Source organism: Chelonoidis abingdonii, chromosome 6, assembly GCF_003597395.2.
Source record: "Chelonoidis abingdonii isolate Lonesome George chromosome 6, CheloAbing_2.0, whole genome shotgun sequence".
Taxonomy (NCBI): Eukaryota; Metazoa; Chordata; order Testudines; family Testudinidae; genus Chelonoidis; species Chelonoidis abingdonii.
The window spans coordinates 62,930,167-62,947,237 of NC_133774.1; the positions used below are offsets into that span (position 1 = coordinate 62,930,167).

Below are 17,071 nucleotides of genomic sequence, written 5' to 3' on the forward strand. Positions count from 1 at the left end.
TGCTTCTAGAAAACTAAGCTCTATTTAAATACATTCTTTATATTTTGACTTTATTTGTATAATAAAGCAGCTCATAAAAGTTTGGTGTCATACAGTGTTCCTGGATAGTTCTTAGTAATAAAGCCCTTACACTGTTTATCATTATTTTTGGGACTTGCATCAGATTACCTATATTTACCTATCAATCCCTGCTCTTCCTTCCTCCAAATCCTGTAGCAGTACCTGTTTGTTTGTTGTTATGGTTGATTTATTTAATTCTTTTCTAGTAGCACAGCTGTGGTTTCTGCTTTGATTGCCCCAGAGAACAAACGACTAACCTTTGAATTGATAGTCTTTTTAATTAGATTAATTCAAACAACAGTTCATCACAATTCACTTTACTTGATTTCTTATGTAAAATTTTAGTACTCAGTCAACATTGCACACCTACCCACATTCGCATCAGTGTCAATTCTGCATACAAACTGGGAAAAGTGAGGATGTTTGTTTAATTTATTCTTAACTTTATTTGTATTTTTTTTAAATATATTTATCTCATGTTTTAGTTGGAGTATTTTATGATCCAAAGCTTGAATCAGAAGTCATCTGAAAAAATGAAGAAAAGGAAAAAAAGCCACAAGTGCCATGGAGTTAAAGCACCTCAGCTTGAACAACCAGGTGCTTATAATAGTAATTAGTTTTTTTTTTTCAGTGTAAAACTGATCAGATTGATTAGTTAAAAACATGTTTAATAAATTATCTATTACTAGCAACTACCGTGATGTGTGATATTTTTTATCTCAGAATGGATTACTTAATTATTGAGGGAAGTACTTTGTGAATCTTGAGGATTTTATAAAACTATATATATATGATATGTGATGGGTGATCATTTAAAATTTGTAATATGTTTTATAAAAAAAAATCAGGAGTTGTGCTTATTGAAGTGAACTCAGAATATGAAACATTTAGGGAAATTATGGATAAAATCTGAGTTTATACAAGCTGCATGTGAAGAGATAAAAGAATAGTAGTAACACAAGAAAGTAAAGGGAGATGTTAAAAGGCGTGAAGGCTAAAAGGTAGTTTTATCTTTTTTTTAATATAAGTTTCAGCAGTTGAACATCATATTAGTTTTTTATAGTTCGTTTGATTAAAATTTGGTAACTTAATCACAAATTTAAATGCATAAGAATGGCCACCCTGGGTCAGACCAGTGGTATAATAACTCGAAGGGGCTTCATGTTAACTCTGCATAATATAACTTGTTCTAGTAAAGGCTAAATGTTGAACCTAGCCCAGAATCTGGGGCCCAGTCCTGTCCCTAGTTCAAGTCAGTGGCAACATTCCTGTGAATTTAAATGAAAAGAAGACCAGACCACACTTGTTACCTTGTAAAAATGAAGTTACCTTAAATTACAATAATAAGCATATTGGAAATTATCATCCATTGTAAAATATATACTCTTATAAAACTTCTCATAATTATACGACCATTCCTAAATCTTTACACGCACAGTTCTGAGATTAAAATCAGAGTAGTACTTGTAGTCGATCTGAGCTCCATCTGTGAAGTCAGAGGGGCTGCACGGGTTTAAGGGGAGGAAAGATTTAGCCTAGAATGTTTAAGGGAGTTATTCTATAAATTTTGCGCTGAAACATTTTTTTACTGACAATTAACTCTTGCTATGAGTCTTTCAGGCTCTGTCTCTAACCTCTCTCATATTTCTGCAAAGTGTAAGGTGTTGAGACTGCATTTAACTGTAGGGCATGCAAAAAAATTAAATTGTTAAAGTTCTGAGTTAGGAAAGATTGTTTACTTAAACCATAATATGGGTAAAGTATACACATATTTATATTTTTTTATGAAGTCCCTTTTTATGTGAGATGATGAGAAACTAGATGTATATAATTAGACATTTTTAATTTTTTTATTGGAAGATTTATAAAATGGTGGAAACATTTTTACAGAACAGTTCAATGTTAATTATTCTAGTAACGTCACTCAAGGTGAATGAAAGACTGGATTTGTTCTAATGGTGAAGGTGATATATAGTTTTTAAGAGCAGATTTTTATTGAGGGTAATTAAGAAAATACCCTTTTATGTCCTTATTTGATCCAGTTTCTGAGAGTAAAGATGCTTTTGTTTGCATAGCAACTAATAGGCATTTAGAGTTACAAAACAGTTCATTCATTATTTTTAATATCTCACTTTTATAGAAAAAATGCCAATCTTAAAAGGTGAAGCCTCGCATTATAACTCCGATTTACATAACTTGCTGATCTGGTGCCAGTGTGTGGATGTGATATTTTACTCGGAAGATTTAAAGGAAGTAGTAGAAGCACACAAGATTGTTTTGTGCTCTGTAAGCCATGTCTTCATGTTACTTTTCAATGTGAAGAGTCCAGCTGATATTCAGGATTCCTCTATCATAAGGACTGCACAGACTCTCTTTGCAGTGAACAGCGAGGCTGTGTTTCCAGTTTCTAACAGAGGTTCACCATGCGGCCCACCGGTTAGAGTCATTGTTAAAGACTCTTTCTTCTGTTTTTGTTTGTCAGACATTCTGCACTTCATTTATTCAGGTATCCTGTCAGAATGGTTCCAGCTGTTTACTATCTTTTTACAGAGCAAATGTATTGCTATGGAGTGTGTATATTACCCTACCAAAATATATTCCTCTATTAGGATTAAATCAGTTTGATTAAAATAGTCCATCTCTATAGACCATTATTTGGAACAGTTTCTACATGGAAATGGAGCTTAACCTTTAAAATTATTGCTTTTAGCACTATACATTCAATTCCAAAGTCTAGTAAACCAGAAGCTTCTAAAGTGGAAAAACTTTTCCTCCAAAATTGTATAAAGCTAACACATTTTCCATAAGTAACAGGTAAGGATGAATGTAATGCCAAATATTGCCTTGCCAAAAAGAGCTTTTCAGTGAGATAATTTCAGAACAAAATAAAACTTAAAAATGGTAAAAACATTGCATACAGTAGTGTATTAAAGAGAATGAGGAGCAACATCATCTGGTTTGTGAGAGCAGAGGACTGGGAGTCATGTGATCTGTGTTCATTTCTGCCATTGTTTCATTATGTAGCCTTGGGCAAGTCACTTAGCACCATTTTAACAGAGAAATGGAGGTTAATGATATTTTTCTGTCTCTGTAAAACATTTTGTGAGACTCAGTTGAAAGACACAGTAAATGTAAAGTATTATTAAAGAACACGAACTCATCTAGCAACTCTTTTGTTTGAATAGCCTATTACTTTGTACTGATATGACTTCTCGTTGTATTACATATAACAGCCCCACTAATGAAAACTATAAGATTTGTGGGAGGAAGTAGTAGTTCTCTAAATATTGCATCATTGCATTCACTGTAATTAGAAATGTGTAACTGTATCGCTAGAGATCTTATATGTAAGAAAGCTGAGTTTATCTCCAGAATGATGGTTTTCGAAAGTAAAGGACTGTTTCCTTGGAATGGCAGTCCGTAGCCTTTGGGAAGGGCCAGGAATATTTTACTTTAATTCCTCCAAGACTGATTCCAATCTTATGTCTTCAGTAAACCAGTATGGAGCATTATCAGACTTTTTTGTAAAAATAATTTGGATGTAAGTTGTTATCTGGTTGGCTGAAAGAGCCTTCAGTTTGTGTACCATATTATGTGTAAACTGAATTGTAATTTTTGACCAAAGTCTCATGCCAACCTTTGGAGGCGCGGTCATCTTATATGAGGTTTACATTAGAGAAAACAGAGGGTTGAGCCCCTTGACCCTCCAGGTAAGGACACTGCACCTCTGAGGAGCTCTGCATGCTTCTTGATTCTCATGGCTTATCTCTCGCTGCAGTGGGGTTGGATTTCCCTGGCAGGACTTAGTGCTGCTACTTGGCAGTTCCGTACTGCCTTATATACTCGTGTATATTCCCGCTATTTATATGCTGGTCAATAATTTGAAACAAAATTTAAAGTAGAAATTAGGAGATGATCATCATATGTGATTTTTCTGTAGTAATTATCTCCCACTGAACACACATGAGGTCTATAAAGCAACTTAAACTAGATCACTATGCTACATGCAGACTTATCAAATAATATTCATATAGGAAATGTTTAACTATTAATTTTTCTTTTAATGACTTTCTAAAATTCTTAATTCTCATCTGTCTCCTTTGCCTCACTCCATTTCCTTTCCTCTTCCACTGTTCCAGAACATCAGCGGAAAAGGATGATACTGGCACTAATCCACTGAGTATAATGGTAACAGCTTAAGTAGGGCTTCAGAAGGAAAATCTCTGCTGGTCCCATGTATTTTAGCTGAGTGGCTGGAGCAGTCCTTGCTAGGAGAAGCAGCACTTAAGTGAACTGCTTCTCTGTGGATCTTTGCTCCTGCCTTTCTGTTCAACTAGTGGTGGCAGCATCTCTGAAAATGCTCATTTCTTCAGCATCTCTGGACTGATGGATGGGTTATTTTTTTGAAGCAGGCAGAGGATTGAGGAAATACAGATGAAGGAAAAGGGGGGTGGTTGTAAAGGTAGGGAGAAGTAGGGCAAGAAGAAGGAAAGGAAAAGAGATGGCAAGTAAGGAGAAAAGTGAATATAGATAGGTAGTTTACAAAATTGCAAAAAGAAGTGTATTTAAAATCTATGCCAAATGTTTTTAATACACTGTTTTGAAACCTTTTTCTGTGTATTTGTTTTTTTTAAATCAATCTGCATAGAATGAATGAATAATTTTCCTTAATTTAAATATATACCAGTACTATTAAATCTTATTTGTTTTAATAAGCATTATATTTAAATTGTTAAACTTCTTATAAACCATTTTATAAGCTTAGTAACATGCTCAAGGGTGTATGCTTTACCCAGTATACAAACACTGAAGATGTGGGCGTATTGGCTGAATGCATACCTTGTTGTGTGCTATTGCTTCCTCATTCCATAATGTTGTTCTGCATTAGATGCTGAGGATAAAACACTGTCTTGGGGAAGAAGATTCCTCACCGTTTGTCTCTCAAGGCCTTGATAATGCTGTAAATTCAGCCTCTTTTAAGGGTGACTGACTTGGAAATGGGGGGACTTTCAAAGACACAAAGGAATTGAACAGCCAACTCCCCTTTAGTACTTACCAAAGTGAAGATTTTATAATGTTGGTTTAAATACCGTATGGGCATGCACTGTGTGAGCCTCTGTCAACAATACCTCATTTGTGACTAATAATAATATCCCTTTTATTCTAGCCCTAGGCTTTTCTTGATCAGTCTGCCAGTCCTTTCATACTGTGATGTTTTTCTGATGTGCACGAATAGTGACTGATTAGTTTAATTTCTGTCATAAATCGAGGTTTAAATTTAGATCTTCAGAGAAGAAAAACTAGTGCAGTAATCCTTTGTGCTTTGGCTTGCAAATAGAGTTTACTGGCCGATGCTGGTGTTCTGTCTTAATTTTACCTTCATGTGTATTAGCCAAAACACACAAGCAATTTATACTTGCATGGATCAAATTCTTCCCTAAGTTATAGCTTGTGATCTCATTGAGATCGCAAATGGTGTAAGTCAGTGCAGAATTTGGTGCATATCAAACTTGGGTCTTCCCATTTAGAGGATTTTTAAGGAAAATATTGAGTAAGGAAGACTAGAAGTCTAGTTTTTGAGATACAATGTAGATGCTTTCTGCCCCACTATCAGTGGATTCTGTTCATAAAGTTGAAATAGCCTTTCCCATCATTGCTGATGTAGATGGCATGACTGGCAGACGGGGATGAGATCAGGGTATTATATACTGCATCAATTGCTAGCTTCTGTTTCAACCCCTTGGGTTGACTACAGCGGGTGAATGTTAGAGCAGACTCAGTGTGCTTTAACTTATGCCTGGGGACTAGTCTGTGTAATGTGGGCCCCAGCATCACAAGGACATGAATATGAGCCATATGCCACCTTTTCATCTCCCTTACCCCTTCAGACTTTGTGCCTCTCATCTATAGTTGAGTCCCTCAACCTGAATGGTCCTTTAAACAAAGTATTGATGTTTGAAGTTTATTCGGACAAAATATTAAAGTATGTTTACCTTGTTTCTTCAAGTGATACCATATAATTTGCTATTTACTTATAATTAAGTATACATTATTGCAAAATAGATATTTACTGTGCAGTTAGGGCTGGATTCTACCCCCATTAAGAGTAGTTGTTAATAGAATAAAGGTCTCCGAAAGAGGGGAGAGGTTTTTTTTTAAATGCTGGAATATGCTACCTATTGATGAAAGACTTTCTCCGTACTAACCTTATAACCATTTGGTAATGTTCAAATGGAAGTCCTATTAGATAAATGTGAAAAACAAACTTTTTAAAGTTACTACCAAAAATTTTAGTAATTGCAGTTTAGTCTTTTTTGTGGAAATATAAATACTCGGTCACTTGGATAATTGTCTTTAAAAATCATGTACATGTAATTCAGATACACTTTCTGGGGATATAGTGACTTAAGAATGAGCACCTTGAAATTTTCAAAGGTATATAATGTGTTTGTGTCCGTCCTATGACCGACTTGGTCATAGAGGCATCATATTTCCGTAGGCACTTTTTCTTCTGTCAGCTTCATCTCCTCAACAACTTGACAAATGGGAAACTGAGGCGCAGATGCCAAGTGACTTGCCCAAGATCACACAGGAATTACATAGTGGAGCATGGAATTGAACCCAGATCTCCTATGTCCTAGGCCAGCACTCCAACCGTTGGTCCATCCTTCCTCTCTTAATGATAAATAGTACAAAAAAAGAAAACATGAATCTTCACAGAATTTGCCACTTTAAAAGTCTTCATAGTCATAGATGCTCAGGGCTCTTTATAATTTAGTATAAAAACCAAACATCAAATTATCAGGTAATGCTATTCTGTTCATCTGGTTACCAAATACCCTAAATACAACTGCTTAGTAAAAATCTTTTGTTTAGTGTACCCTTGTGTGTATTTGGGTTCAGATTATTAGTAAAATAAATTTCTTTGCCTATGGAAGTAATGCCCATACACCAGAAAATCACAGCATATAAGACCCTTAGCAACAGCATTCCCTTTTTGGTATCCCGTCAGCCAGTCTTCCACTGTAGGATGGCTTATTTCTTTGGAGACAGCTAAAATTGTAAGTCATAAAACAGATCAACCAGAAAGGCGTTCTTTGCTCCTTTAGAATCTTGAAAGGTTTCATTCCTGTAGCAGGGATAAGCAGCACTGGGAACACCTATCTTTTTGGAAGTTCAGTGTTTTCTGCTTACACCTGTTTTTCTTAGTAACAGTAAAGATTTCACTTAGTTTTAGTTTTTTTTTCTCCTGTATAGTCATTTATGCATTTTTCATTCTTCAGTTTATTTGTAAATAGGCTTATTTCTTCCAGACCCATGAAAGAAGCAGAACAGAGTAATACTGTTCTTTCTAGTTCCATATCTTTGAAGTCCATGATATTTTACTTCCTTTTTCCAACATAGCTGCCATCTGTGGAGAGCCTAACATATCACTATGACCCAGAATACCCACAGGGAGCAGATTTTTTTTTTTGAAGCTGTTAAAAGGCACCATTTTTACAGTGTCACTTTTTGGACTGTAACTACATGTTAAGCTTTTTCTTCAGATGACAGCTGGGATCATCTGTTACAAAGCAACAGCTCTCGCAGTCAGATGCTAATGGACTCCCATATTCAGCAAGTTTTGCAGTATCCTTTTTAAGGGTCCAGTTGCCCTTTATGGTCATTGGGCTGGAAGGAGTCATAGACTTCACCTCTTAAAAACAAAATATCTATGGAATGCTTAATCTTGCATTTCGGCAGTCTTTGGAGAGTCTTCGGAGAGGTGGAATTTTTCTCTTGTGTCAGCAATTACTATACATTTCTAGGAGAGCAGCTACTGAACAACTGGAACCTGTGTAAGAATTATCAAGACCTGAGAAAGTTGTGGATATTTTATCTCTTCTCTCTTTCAGAATAGTTTGCAAATTATGATCAGGTATATGTGTAGGATATTTAGGGATACTTTAGCGTACAGTTCTTGACCTGTAGATACTAGCCTTTCACTAGGGAAGATTTCACTTTTTTTAACTTGAATTTTTTGATACTTGCATTATTTCAATAGTGGCTTTCTTCCTCTGAGTCTAGCTTCTTCTGCTTGATCTTGCAGGAAACTTTTGATTAATATTTAAGATGTTGCTGTAGTTTCCTTGGCAATTAATTGAGATCTCAAATATAAATTCAATCCAGAATCTGAAGGAGAAGTTGATTTGTAAAGGAAGATCTTGAAACACAAATATCTTCCACAATAGATAACTTTTATTTTAGAAAGTGTTATAAAAATAAAATCTAATTTCTTCACAGTATCCTAGGATATTAAGAAAGAGAGAGCCATATGCCAAAGAACAAACTTATACTGTTGGGAGCATACATACTAGGGAGGTGAGCATAGTATAAAACCCTAAATAGATTGGGGTTTTCAAAATTTTCCATAAAACAACTTTTCTTTTAAAATCTATTTCCCATTCACATTTGTGCAGACTACCTCCTCCCCAGTTTAACAGCATCTCTGTGGAAACTACAGTAATTGGTTACATGGAAGAGTAATATTAGGAAAATACTTAATGTAGTTTCTAGTCCTTTTAATATAATAGAAAGGAGCCAACACTGTTATCAGCCAGCTCTTTGCAGGCCACTCATGGCCCAAGGACAGTAGTGTGAGAACCTTGAGATAAGAAAAAACAAGGAAAACACAGAAAATGAAAATCTAAATAAACCGATTTTGGTAGAAATGTCCTCTCCCTTCCCTGTTTTGCCTTGTGTGTAAATTTCTTTAAGCTGCTGATCCTTTAAGCTTCAGCAATGTAGGCATTATTCAAAATGTCAAATAACTGATACATTAGGAGAAACTAACATAGTTAAGTGCCTAATTCTGCATGCTCAAACAGCATCTTTTCTGAAATTGCCCATACAAAATTTATAAAGGACCTTAAGTTAAATTTGTTTGAGATTTTTGAAGCAGTCCAGGGGATTTAGACTTTTTTCCATGACATGTACATATCTAAATTGCCTAGACTTCTTTGAGAATCTAAATCAAGATATGGGGGCCTGATCTTGAAAAATTCTGATCAAGTCAACATTACATCAGTGCATAGGGTTGACCATTGCAGAATTATAATTTGTGCTTTCTAGGGCACAAACTTGCTGAAAATATCTAATAAAAGTGCTGGGAAATAATTTTTTCTGTAAAACTTAACTGTTGGGCATGGACATTCTTTTATCTGTCCACAAAGTCCCATGCACATTAATTTATACCTAATAATATGGACCAAAAAAGCTATTCCATGCCCTCAGGGTGTTACTTGATTTTGTCATAGGTGCTTTCCAATGGGAATTATTGGAAGAAGATATAAAAAAGAAGTTGAAAGACCCAGGAGAAGTTGAGCTTGTGCTTGAGAAAGTTAAATGTATCCTGAAAACTCCAGGAAAGGTTAATTGCTGCTATTTTCTTTTGTAATCACTTTTTGTATAGAATAGCTGGACTCATTTAAAAAATAACTGTTTGTAATAATCCTTGTACGAGTATTGTGGTTTACAGAATCTTGTATTCTATCAGCTCTTTTTTATATATATATATATATATATATATATATATATATTAATCATAACAACTTAGATCAGGGTGGACACATTTTTTGGCCTGAGGGCCACATCTGGGAATAGAAGTTGTGTGGTGGGCCATGAATGCTCACAAAATTGGGGTTGGGGGCAGGAGGGGGTGAGGGCTTTGGGGTGAAGGCAGAAATGAGTTCAGGATGCGAGTGGGGTGTGGGCTCTAGGGTGGGGCTGGGGATGAGTTTGGGGTGTAGGAGGATGCTCCAGGCTGGGATTGAGGGGTTCGGAGGGGGTTCAGGGCTGGGGCAGGGGGTTGGGACGTGGGGTGTGTGTGTGTGTGTGTGTGGCTTGGGTTCAAGCTCCTGGTGGCACTTACCTTAAGCAGCTCCTGGAAGCAGCAGCCATGCCCCCCCCCCCCGGCTCCTACGCGGCCAACGGAAGGTGCAGGGGCAGCATGCAGAGTGGAGCCCTCTGGCTGCCTCTGTGCTTAGGAGCTGAAGCAGGACCATGCTACTGCTTCTGGGAGCACGTGAAGTGGTCCTTGATCCTGCTGTCTGGCTGGAGCACCGGAGCAGGGCAAGCCCAGACTCCACTCCCCAGCAGGCTGTAGTTTGTAAATTGTAAAATTAAAAAAATTACATAAATTAGATCAGATTTTAAACATCAGTTCAGCCTTATTTAATTAAACTTCATTGAGCAAAATCAGCAATATGATTAATTACTATTATTTCTAATTTGGTTTCCCTTCTTAATTTCTTATATAGAACTTTAAAGTAAAGCTAAAATTCATAACTAAAGTTTCTAAATTTATAACAAATATTTGAACATCAATAATTGAAATCAAAGTGAAAGGATTAGCTTTTGAGGAGGGATTTGAAGGGAGAAAGTGAGGGCACTTGGGTTTGGTTTACACTACCAACTTAGGTCAGCATAACTGTGTCACTCAGGTGTGGAAAATCCACACCCCTGAGCGATGCAGTTATCTGACCCAACTCCCAGTGTAGACGGTGCTGTATCGATGGGAGAGTTTCTCCCATCAACATAGGTACTGCCTCTCAGGGAGATGGAGTACCTATGCCAATGGGAGAAGCTTACCTGTCAGTGTAGGTAGTATCTTCACTAAATGCCACAGCAGCGCAGCTGCAGTTGTGCTGCTGCAATGCTGTAAATGTAGAAAAGCCCTTGGTTTGCAGGAGAGAGGTGTTATTGCAGATGTAGGCTGTAGTGTATTGGGGGGAAAAAACCCACAAAGGTGTAAGTGGGAGCAGGAAACAAAGGGGATGATGACATGAGGAATGGTCTGATCACAAGCTGACATGACATGTAGAAACGGGAACTATAACAAGGGAGATGAGCTTTTCAAAGGAAGAGACAAGGAACCAGTGAGGGGACTTGAGAAGGGTAAAGATATGACTGACATGGCAAAAAGATTTTTATAGCTCGTTTGTTGGAAAGGTGAGAGATGGAAAGACCAGAGGGGAAGAGTTTACAATGGTCCAAGTGAGAGAGAATATTAGTATGAAACAGGTTGTGATAAGGGGGGTTGTAGAGAAAGAAGCAGGTTTTAGAAATGTTACAGCAGAAGCAGTAGGTTTTTGTCAAGATTTTTGCAAGTGAGCAGAGAACAACAATGGTTCTAGGGATCTTCAAGATTAAAAAATTTGAGAGATGGGAAGGGTAGTGGAGTTGTCAGTGATGGAAAAATGAATTGAGAGGAAAGATGAATCATTTAATTTCATGATAGAAACTATATGCAACACCCTTGTACAACTAGTAGGCAATTATACATGTCAGTATGTCTCTCTTGCAGGTGAATAGTTCAAAGAATTGCAGATCTCATCAGACAGCAAGACCCTTGCAGTTATGTGATACTTCTCTCAGGCTTTTCTTTAACACACATGTGTTAGCTGATGTCATCTTCCAAATACAAGGTATAGTATCTGTTTTTCCTTGTTTTTTTCCTCCCCTATCTTAACAAATCTTAAATATTTTAGAGGCTGAGTAATACTTTCTGATGTTCTTTCCAGGAGGAGATTGTGAAAGGAAAATGCCTTCTTGACTTTAGTTTGGAGTGGTGTTGTAGCCGTGTTGGTTCCAGGATATTAGTGAGACAAGGTAGGTGAGGTAATATCTTTTATTGAACTAACAACTCCTGTTGGTGAAAGACAAGCTTTCAAGCTCTTCTTAGCTCTGGAAAAGGTACTCAGGGCTTGTCTGTATTTAAAATGCAACAGTGGCACATCTAGAATTTAGCTCTGACACTCTGAGTAAGTTTCCCAGATTTGAAGAAGAGCTCTGTGTAAGCTTGTCTCTCACCAGGAGAAGTTTAGTCCAGTAAAATGTATTATCTCACCCACTTTCTCTCTCTAATATCCTGGAACCAACAGTGCTCCATCACATTTGGCAAAGATTGGTTAGCATAAATAGTTAGCACATAACATACGGGACTGTAACAGGGCGTAGCAGGGCCCCCCTTGGTCCTGCCGCTGCTTCAAAAATCACTCCAGAAACCTTCTGGCTCAGCAGTCACTGGTGCACTTTATTTACACAGTGCAAACCCACCACCTCTTACCACCTGTCGCTCAAGGTTCCAGCCTTAGGGGCTTTTTTTTTTTTTTTTTTTCCTTGCAGGCAGGAGGGAATAGCTACCCCTCTCCTTCAACACTCTGGCTTCCCCCCCCCTTTCCTCCCTCTGAGCCTATATGTAGCCCCAGGCTAATCAGCCTGGCAGCTGTTCCGCCTCTGCCAATCAGGCTCAGGTTCCTCGAGTCAGCTCCAGTTCACCTACCTTAATTAGCTTATAAAAAACCAGCCCATCCAAATACTTTAAAATAAGGTAATGCCCAGTTCAAGTATCCATTTTAACATTCGCCAATACACACACATTGCATTTCGCTACTTTTCACAGACTGCCGTGCTATGAAGAAGTCCCATACACCACCAACAGGTACAGTAATACTATACACATACCACATTCCCAACTGCAGTAGGACACAAAACTTGAACTCATCCTGGAAAATAACACCCCTCGTACTTTTTAATGGAAAATAATACATCATACACTTCTTTAATTCATAATGTCTAACAGATATTTACAGTGATGTTGCTAAAGTTGGGATTAAGGTTTTGCTTTATAGTGAGGAGTGTGCTGTTTGTATTATGTTGCTGTACCTATTGTAGGTGTAACTTGCTTTTAACACATTTTGTTTCCTTTGGGATATAATACAGATCTTGAAGATGAACAGATTTAAATTGTAAAAAGAATCTGTTAAAAGAATTTGCATAATTTTTCTAGTACTCTTAATAGTGAAGATTTAAACATTAAATGTTTTAAATTTCTTGATTGTTATTAAAATGACTGGGGGGAAAAAAAAGGCACTGTTGTTAGGCAAACCCCAGGAGACAACAGAGAGCCAGCAGTTCAGACAATAAACACCAGAGGGCACCCCAACACAAGAAAACAGGAACCATGACTTCCAGGGCACAACTGGATGCAGAGGAACAAATCAAAGATGCAGACCACAGGCGACAAATGGAAAAAAGAGAAAAAGAGGTGGAGCTAAGAGAACAAGCAACCAAAGATGCAGCCCACCAACGAGAGAGGGAGAAACACCTACAAGAAATGGAAAAACAACAAAAACAGAAGATTAGAGAGCCTGGAGATAGGGTGATCACCCTCAGAGCCTAGAGAGCAACTGACACAGAACAAAGGACTCACACCCAAAAACTTCCCTCCCTTGAGATTTGAAAATATCTTGTTTCCTGATTGGTCGTCTGGTCAGGTGTCGTTTGTTACCCCTTTGCAGGTGAAAGAGACATTAACCCTTAGCTATCTGTTTATGACACGCCCCCCCAGCTCAGAGGTGGGCAAACTACGGCCCGCAGACCACATCTGGCCCGCGGAACCCTCCTGCCTGGCCCCTGAACTCATGCCCCGAGAGGCTCGCCCTCAGTCACTCCCCTGCTTTTCTCCCTCCATGCAAGCCTCAGCTTCCCCCACGACCGTCGCAATGCTCTAGGCGATGGGGCTGCGAGTTCCTGGGGCAGTGCAGCTGCAGATCCATGGCCTGACCTGGTGCTCTGTGCTGCCAGTGGTTGGTTGGGCTGGCTCCAGCCAGGTTGGTAGGGCTGCCTGTCCTGCTTCTCTGGCAGTGTGGCTGCAGCACCGCCAGCCACGGTGCACCAGGCAGCGCAGTAAGAGGGCAGGGAGCAGATGGGGTTGGATAGAGGGCAGGGGAAATCGGGATGGTGGTCAGGGGGCAGGGGTGTGGATAGGGTCAGGGTGGTCAGAGGGTGGGTAACCGGGGTTTAAATGAGGGCAGGGGTCCTGGGGGGGGCAGTCAGGAAGGAGAGGGGTTGGATGGGGGGCAGTCGGGCAAGGGTTCTGGGGCGGTCAGGGGACAGGGAGAAGGGGTGTCTGGATGGGGCAGTAATCTCAGAGGGGCAGTCAGGAAGGAGAGGGGGGTTGGATGGGGCAGTGGGGGGACCTGGGGGCTGTCAAGGGACAGGGAACAGGAGGTTGGATGGGGCAGGAGTCCCGGAGGGCCATCAGGGGATAGGGAGCGGGGGGGGGTGGATGGGCAGCGAGTCTGGGGGCTGGGGGCTGTCAGGGGGCGAGAAGCCAGGAGAGGGGGTGAGATTGAGGAGGGGCCAGGCCATGCCTGGCTGTCTGGGGAGGCATAGCCTCCCCTAACCAGCCCTCTATACAATTTTGGAAACTGGATGCAGCCCTCAGGCCAAAAAGTTTGCCCGACCCTGGGCTAGCTCTATCACTAGCTTTCTGCTTTGTGCAGCCTCTAAGCCTGCTGAGGGAAATGTGACTTGGGGGAATGCAGCCAGCTTTTAGTCCCTTCATGCTACTGGACCAGACCAGAGAGTTTGCCCATCTATGATTAAATACGATACAATACAAGACAAGTTTTTTAAGATAACTGAATAGATAATTTGAAAGAATATTAACTGTTAACTGAGAAGGATTGATTGTTTATGAAGATTTGTAAGTATTCCTTGTTAGAAGCCCAAAAAGGGACCAAATCACTGGATCCTTTTTCTCACTGCCTCTGAAGAATGTGTTTGTGCACCACAAAAGTAATGGCTTACTCTAGATAACTTTCACAAGAACTAAATGCACTTATCCACTAAAAGAACAGTTGAATGGAAAAAATGATGACACATCTGGGGTGTGCTGCTCCAATTCTTGTTTGATACTGAACACTTAACAGTTTTCCTGATTTGTCCACTCCTACCTCATATGCGAAAAAACCCTCTCCCCAAACACTAGACAATTGTTGAATTATTTTGTTTTCAACTTGAAACACCCAGGGTAAAATAAGAAGATTTAATCTCTCAAAAATGAGTGCATGGAGAAAAGGGGATTTTTTTCTAGATGTCCGCTTCAGGATGCAGTAAAAACCAAAAGACTTTTTTGATAATGAAAACAAAACACTAATGCAAAACTTGGCAACATAACAGTTCAGTTCTAAGTTTCACTCTTGAGATATTCCTTGTGGGAAGCTGATGAAACAATAGCACCCACTACATATTTCAAAGAAAATTATCACTGATGAATAAATTGACATTTACAAAGGAGCATGCCATCCATTACCAAAATGGTGACTAAAGGATTAAAAAATGGCTACGTACTATTTTTTCAAAGAGTAAGTTTTACTCTAATTTTCCAATCACAGTTGTAGTGATTTGATTTTTTAAGTAGTGCAATTTGAAAAGTTAAACTGTGCAATTAAGACATTTTTATATATTGTGACAGGACTTTGGTCATGATCCTGCAAACATATGTGCTTAACGTTAAGTATGTGAACAGTTCCATTGTGTTTACAGGATTTGGGTCCCTAGACTAGAAAACTATTGGTACTTCAGTCAGTGTTGCTGAAACATTATACAAATACAGTGGCTCCCAGCTGAAAAAATACAGAAGGTTATTTAATCCCCTAAATACTGAATGTGTGTATATATGCAAATATTTGCGTATAATCTTACGTAGTATGTCTTTTATTTAATGTGCACCTCTTCCATCTATGCATATATAGCTATAAAATATATGCTACAGGTGTGCCAGTGTATTTAATGTATGCTAATTAGATAATCTGAAAATATGAGCAAAGATTAATAGTAACAGAACAAAAAGCGAACACCATTTACTGATAACTATCACTGATTCGCTGATTTCTTATAGGTAGGTTCAGAGGGAAATGAAGATGGTTGGTATGTTGTCATAATAAACAGATCAGTTAAATGCTAATATAGAATTTTCACATAAGTGTATATATATATATATATATTGACTATATGACTCCTCCCCATCCTTCAGACATTATCTGTCTTGTTAGGCCTGATCCTGTAACTTCTTGCATATTGGTGAATTGCTGCACTTGTGTGGAGCCTGTTCCCTTTAGTACAGTGCTGCACAGGTGCAGCAATCCACCTCGACTCAAAAAAAAAATTGCAGGATCAAGGCCTTGATTAGAAGCTTTTCAAAGAAAGGACTGTACAGCACCTAGTACAATGGGGGCCTGCCTTAATGAGGCCATCTAGATAATACAAATATTAAATAGTAAGGCAGCATATGAGATAATGAGATAATATCGAGACATCATTATACATAAAAATCACAGATTTACTGAAATGTGAAATATTTCATTTTATTTGGGCTAAATTCGTATTTGCTGAAACTCCAGTGAGTTCTTGGCATTCCATCTTGAATGATTGGCCTTAGTGTGTTTGAATGTGATCTTGCAAAGCTTTAGTCATGTCAGTGATGCTCCTGAATCAATGGAACTACTTGGATATACTGTAAATTCTTACACATGCCTTTTATTTGCATACAGAAGACACAATGGTCCAAATCCTCAGCTGGTGTAAATTGTCATATCTCCATTGACTTCAGTGGAGTGATGTCAGTTTATACCAGCTGAGGATCTGGCCTGAAGTGATAAGTACTTCTCTAACTTGCAAAATTGGTGTTGAGAGTGGGTTGCAGTAATAAATGTGTCATAATTTTTTGTTTTAAATCTGACAGGTGCTACTATACCAGCCCACAGAGCAGTCCTAGTGGCTCGCTGTGAAGTAATGGCAGCTATGTTTAATGGAAGTTATATAGAAGCAAATAGTTTTCTGGTTCCAGTTTATGGGGTTTCCAAAGATACTTTCCTCTCCTTTCTAGAGTATCTGTATACTGACTCCTGTTGTCCAGGTAAGCAAATGTAAAAATATCCTTATATCCTTTAACTCCTTGCATACTTCAGGCATATTTTTGCCCCCAGATTTTGTGGGGGTTAGGAGGCTGAAAGGGGGAAGTAAGGGGGAGGAGAAACACCAGTGACTTTTCATTTCCCTGCTTCTGCAACATACTGAATGAAGGATTGAAGTTTTACACTTCTCTATAAATTAATATTCAGGTGTAATGCCAAAATAAAAAAAATTAAGTGAAAAGTTTGTAGTCGTATTCTTAACAGCTTCA

At 38.6% G+C, this 17,071-nt stretch overlaps 1 protein-coding gene across 9 annotated transcripts in view; it reads left to right on the forward strand.

Annotated features, from left to right (window-relative positions):
- The window catches only part of RHOBTB3 (Rho related BTB domain containing 3), a 60,289-nt gene that overhangs the window by 32,716 nt on the left and 10,502 nt on the right, over positions 1–17,071 (forward strand). For 7 of the 9 annotated variants that reach the window (XM_032798672.2, XM_032798670.2, XM_075067097.1 and 4 more), the window contains exons 6-10: positions 546–657; positions 2,201–2,566; positions 9,357–9,469; positions 11,405–11,525; positions 16,631–16,804. In XM_032798672.2, the coding sequence (XP_032654563.1) occupies positions 546–657; positions 2,201–2,566; positions 9,357–9,469; positions 11,405–11,525; positions 16,631–16,804 (886 nt within the window). The remainder of the gene's footprint in view (positions 1–545; positions 658–2,200; positions 2,567–9,356; positions 9,470–11,404; positions 11,526–16,630; positions 16,805–17,071) is intronic. The other 2 variants (XM_032798674.2, XM_075067098.1) reach the window with 1 other exon arrangement.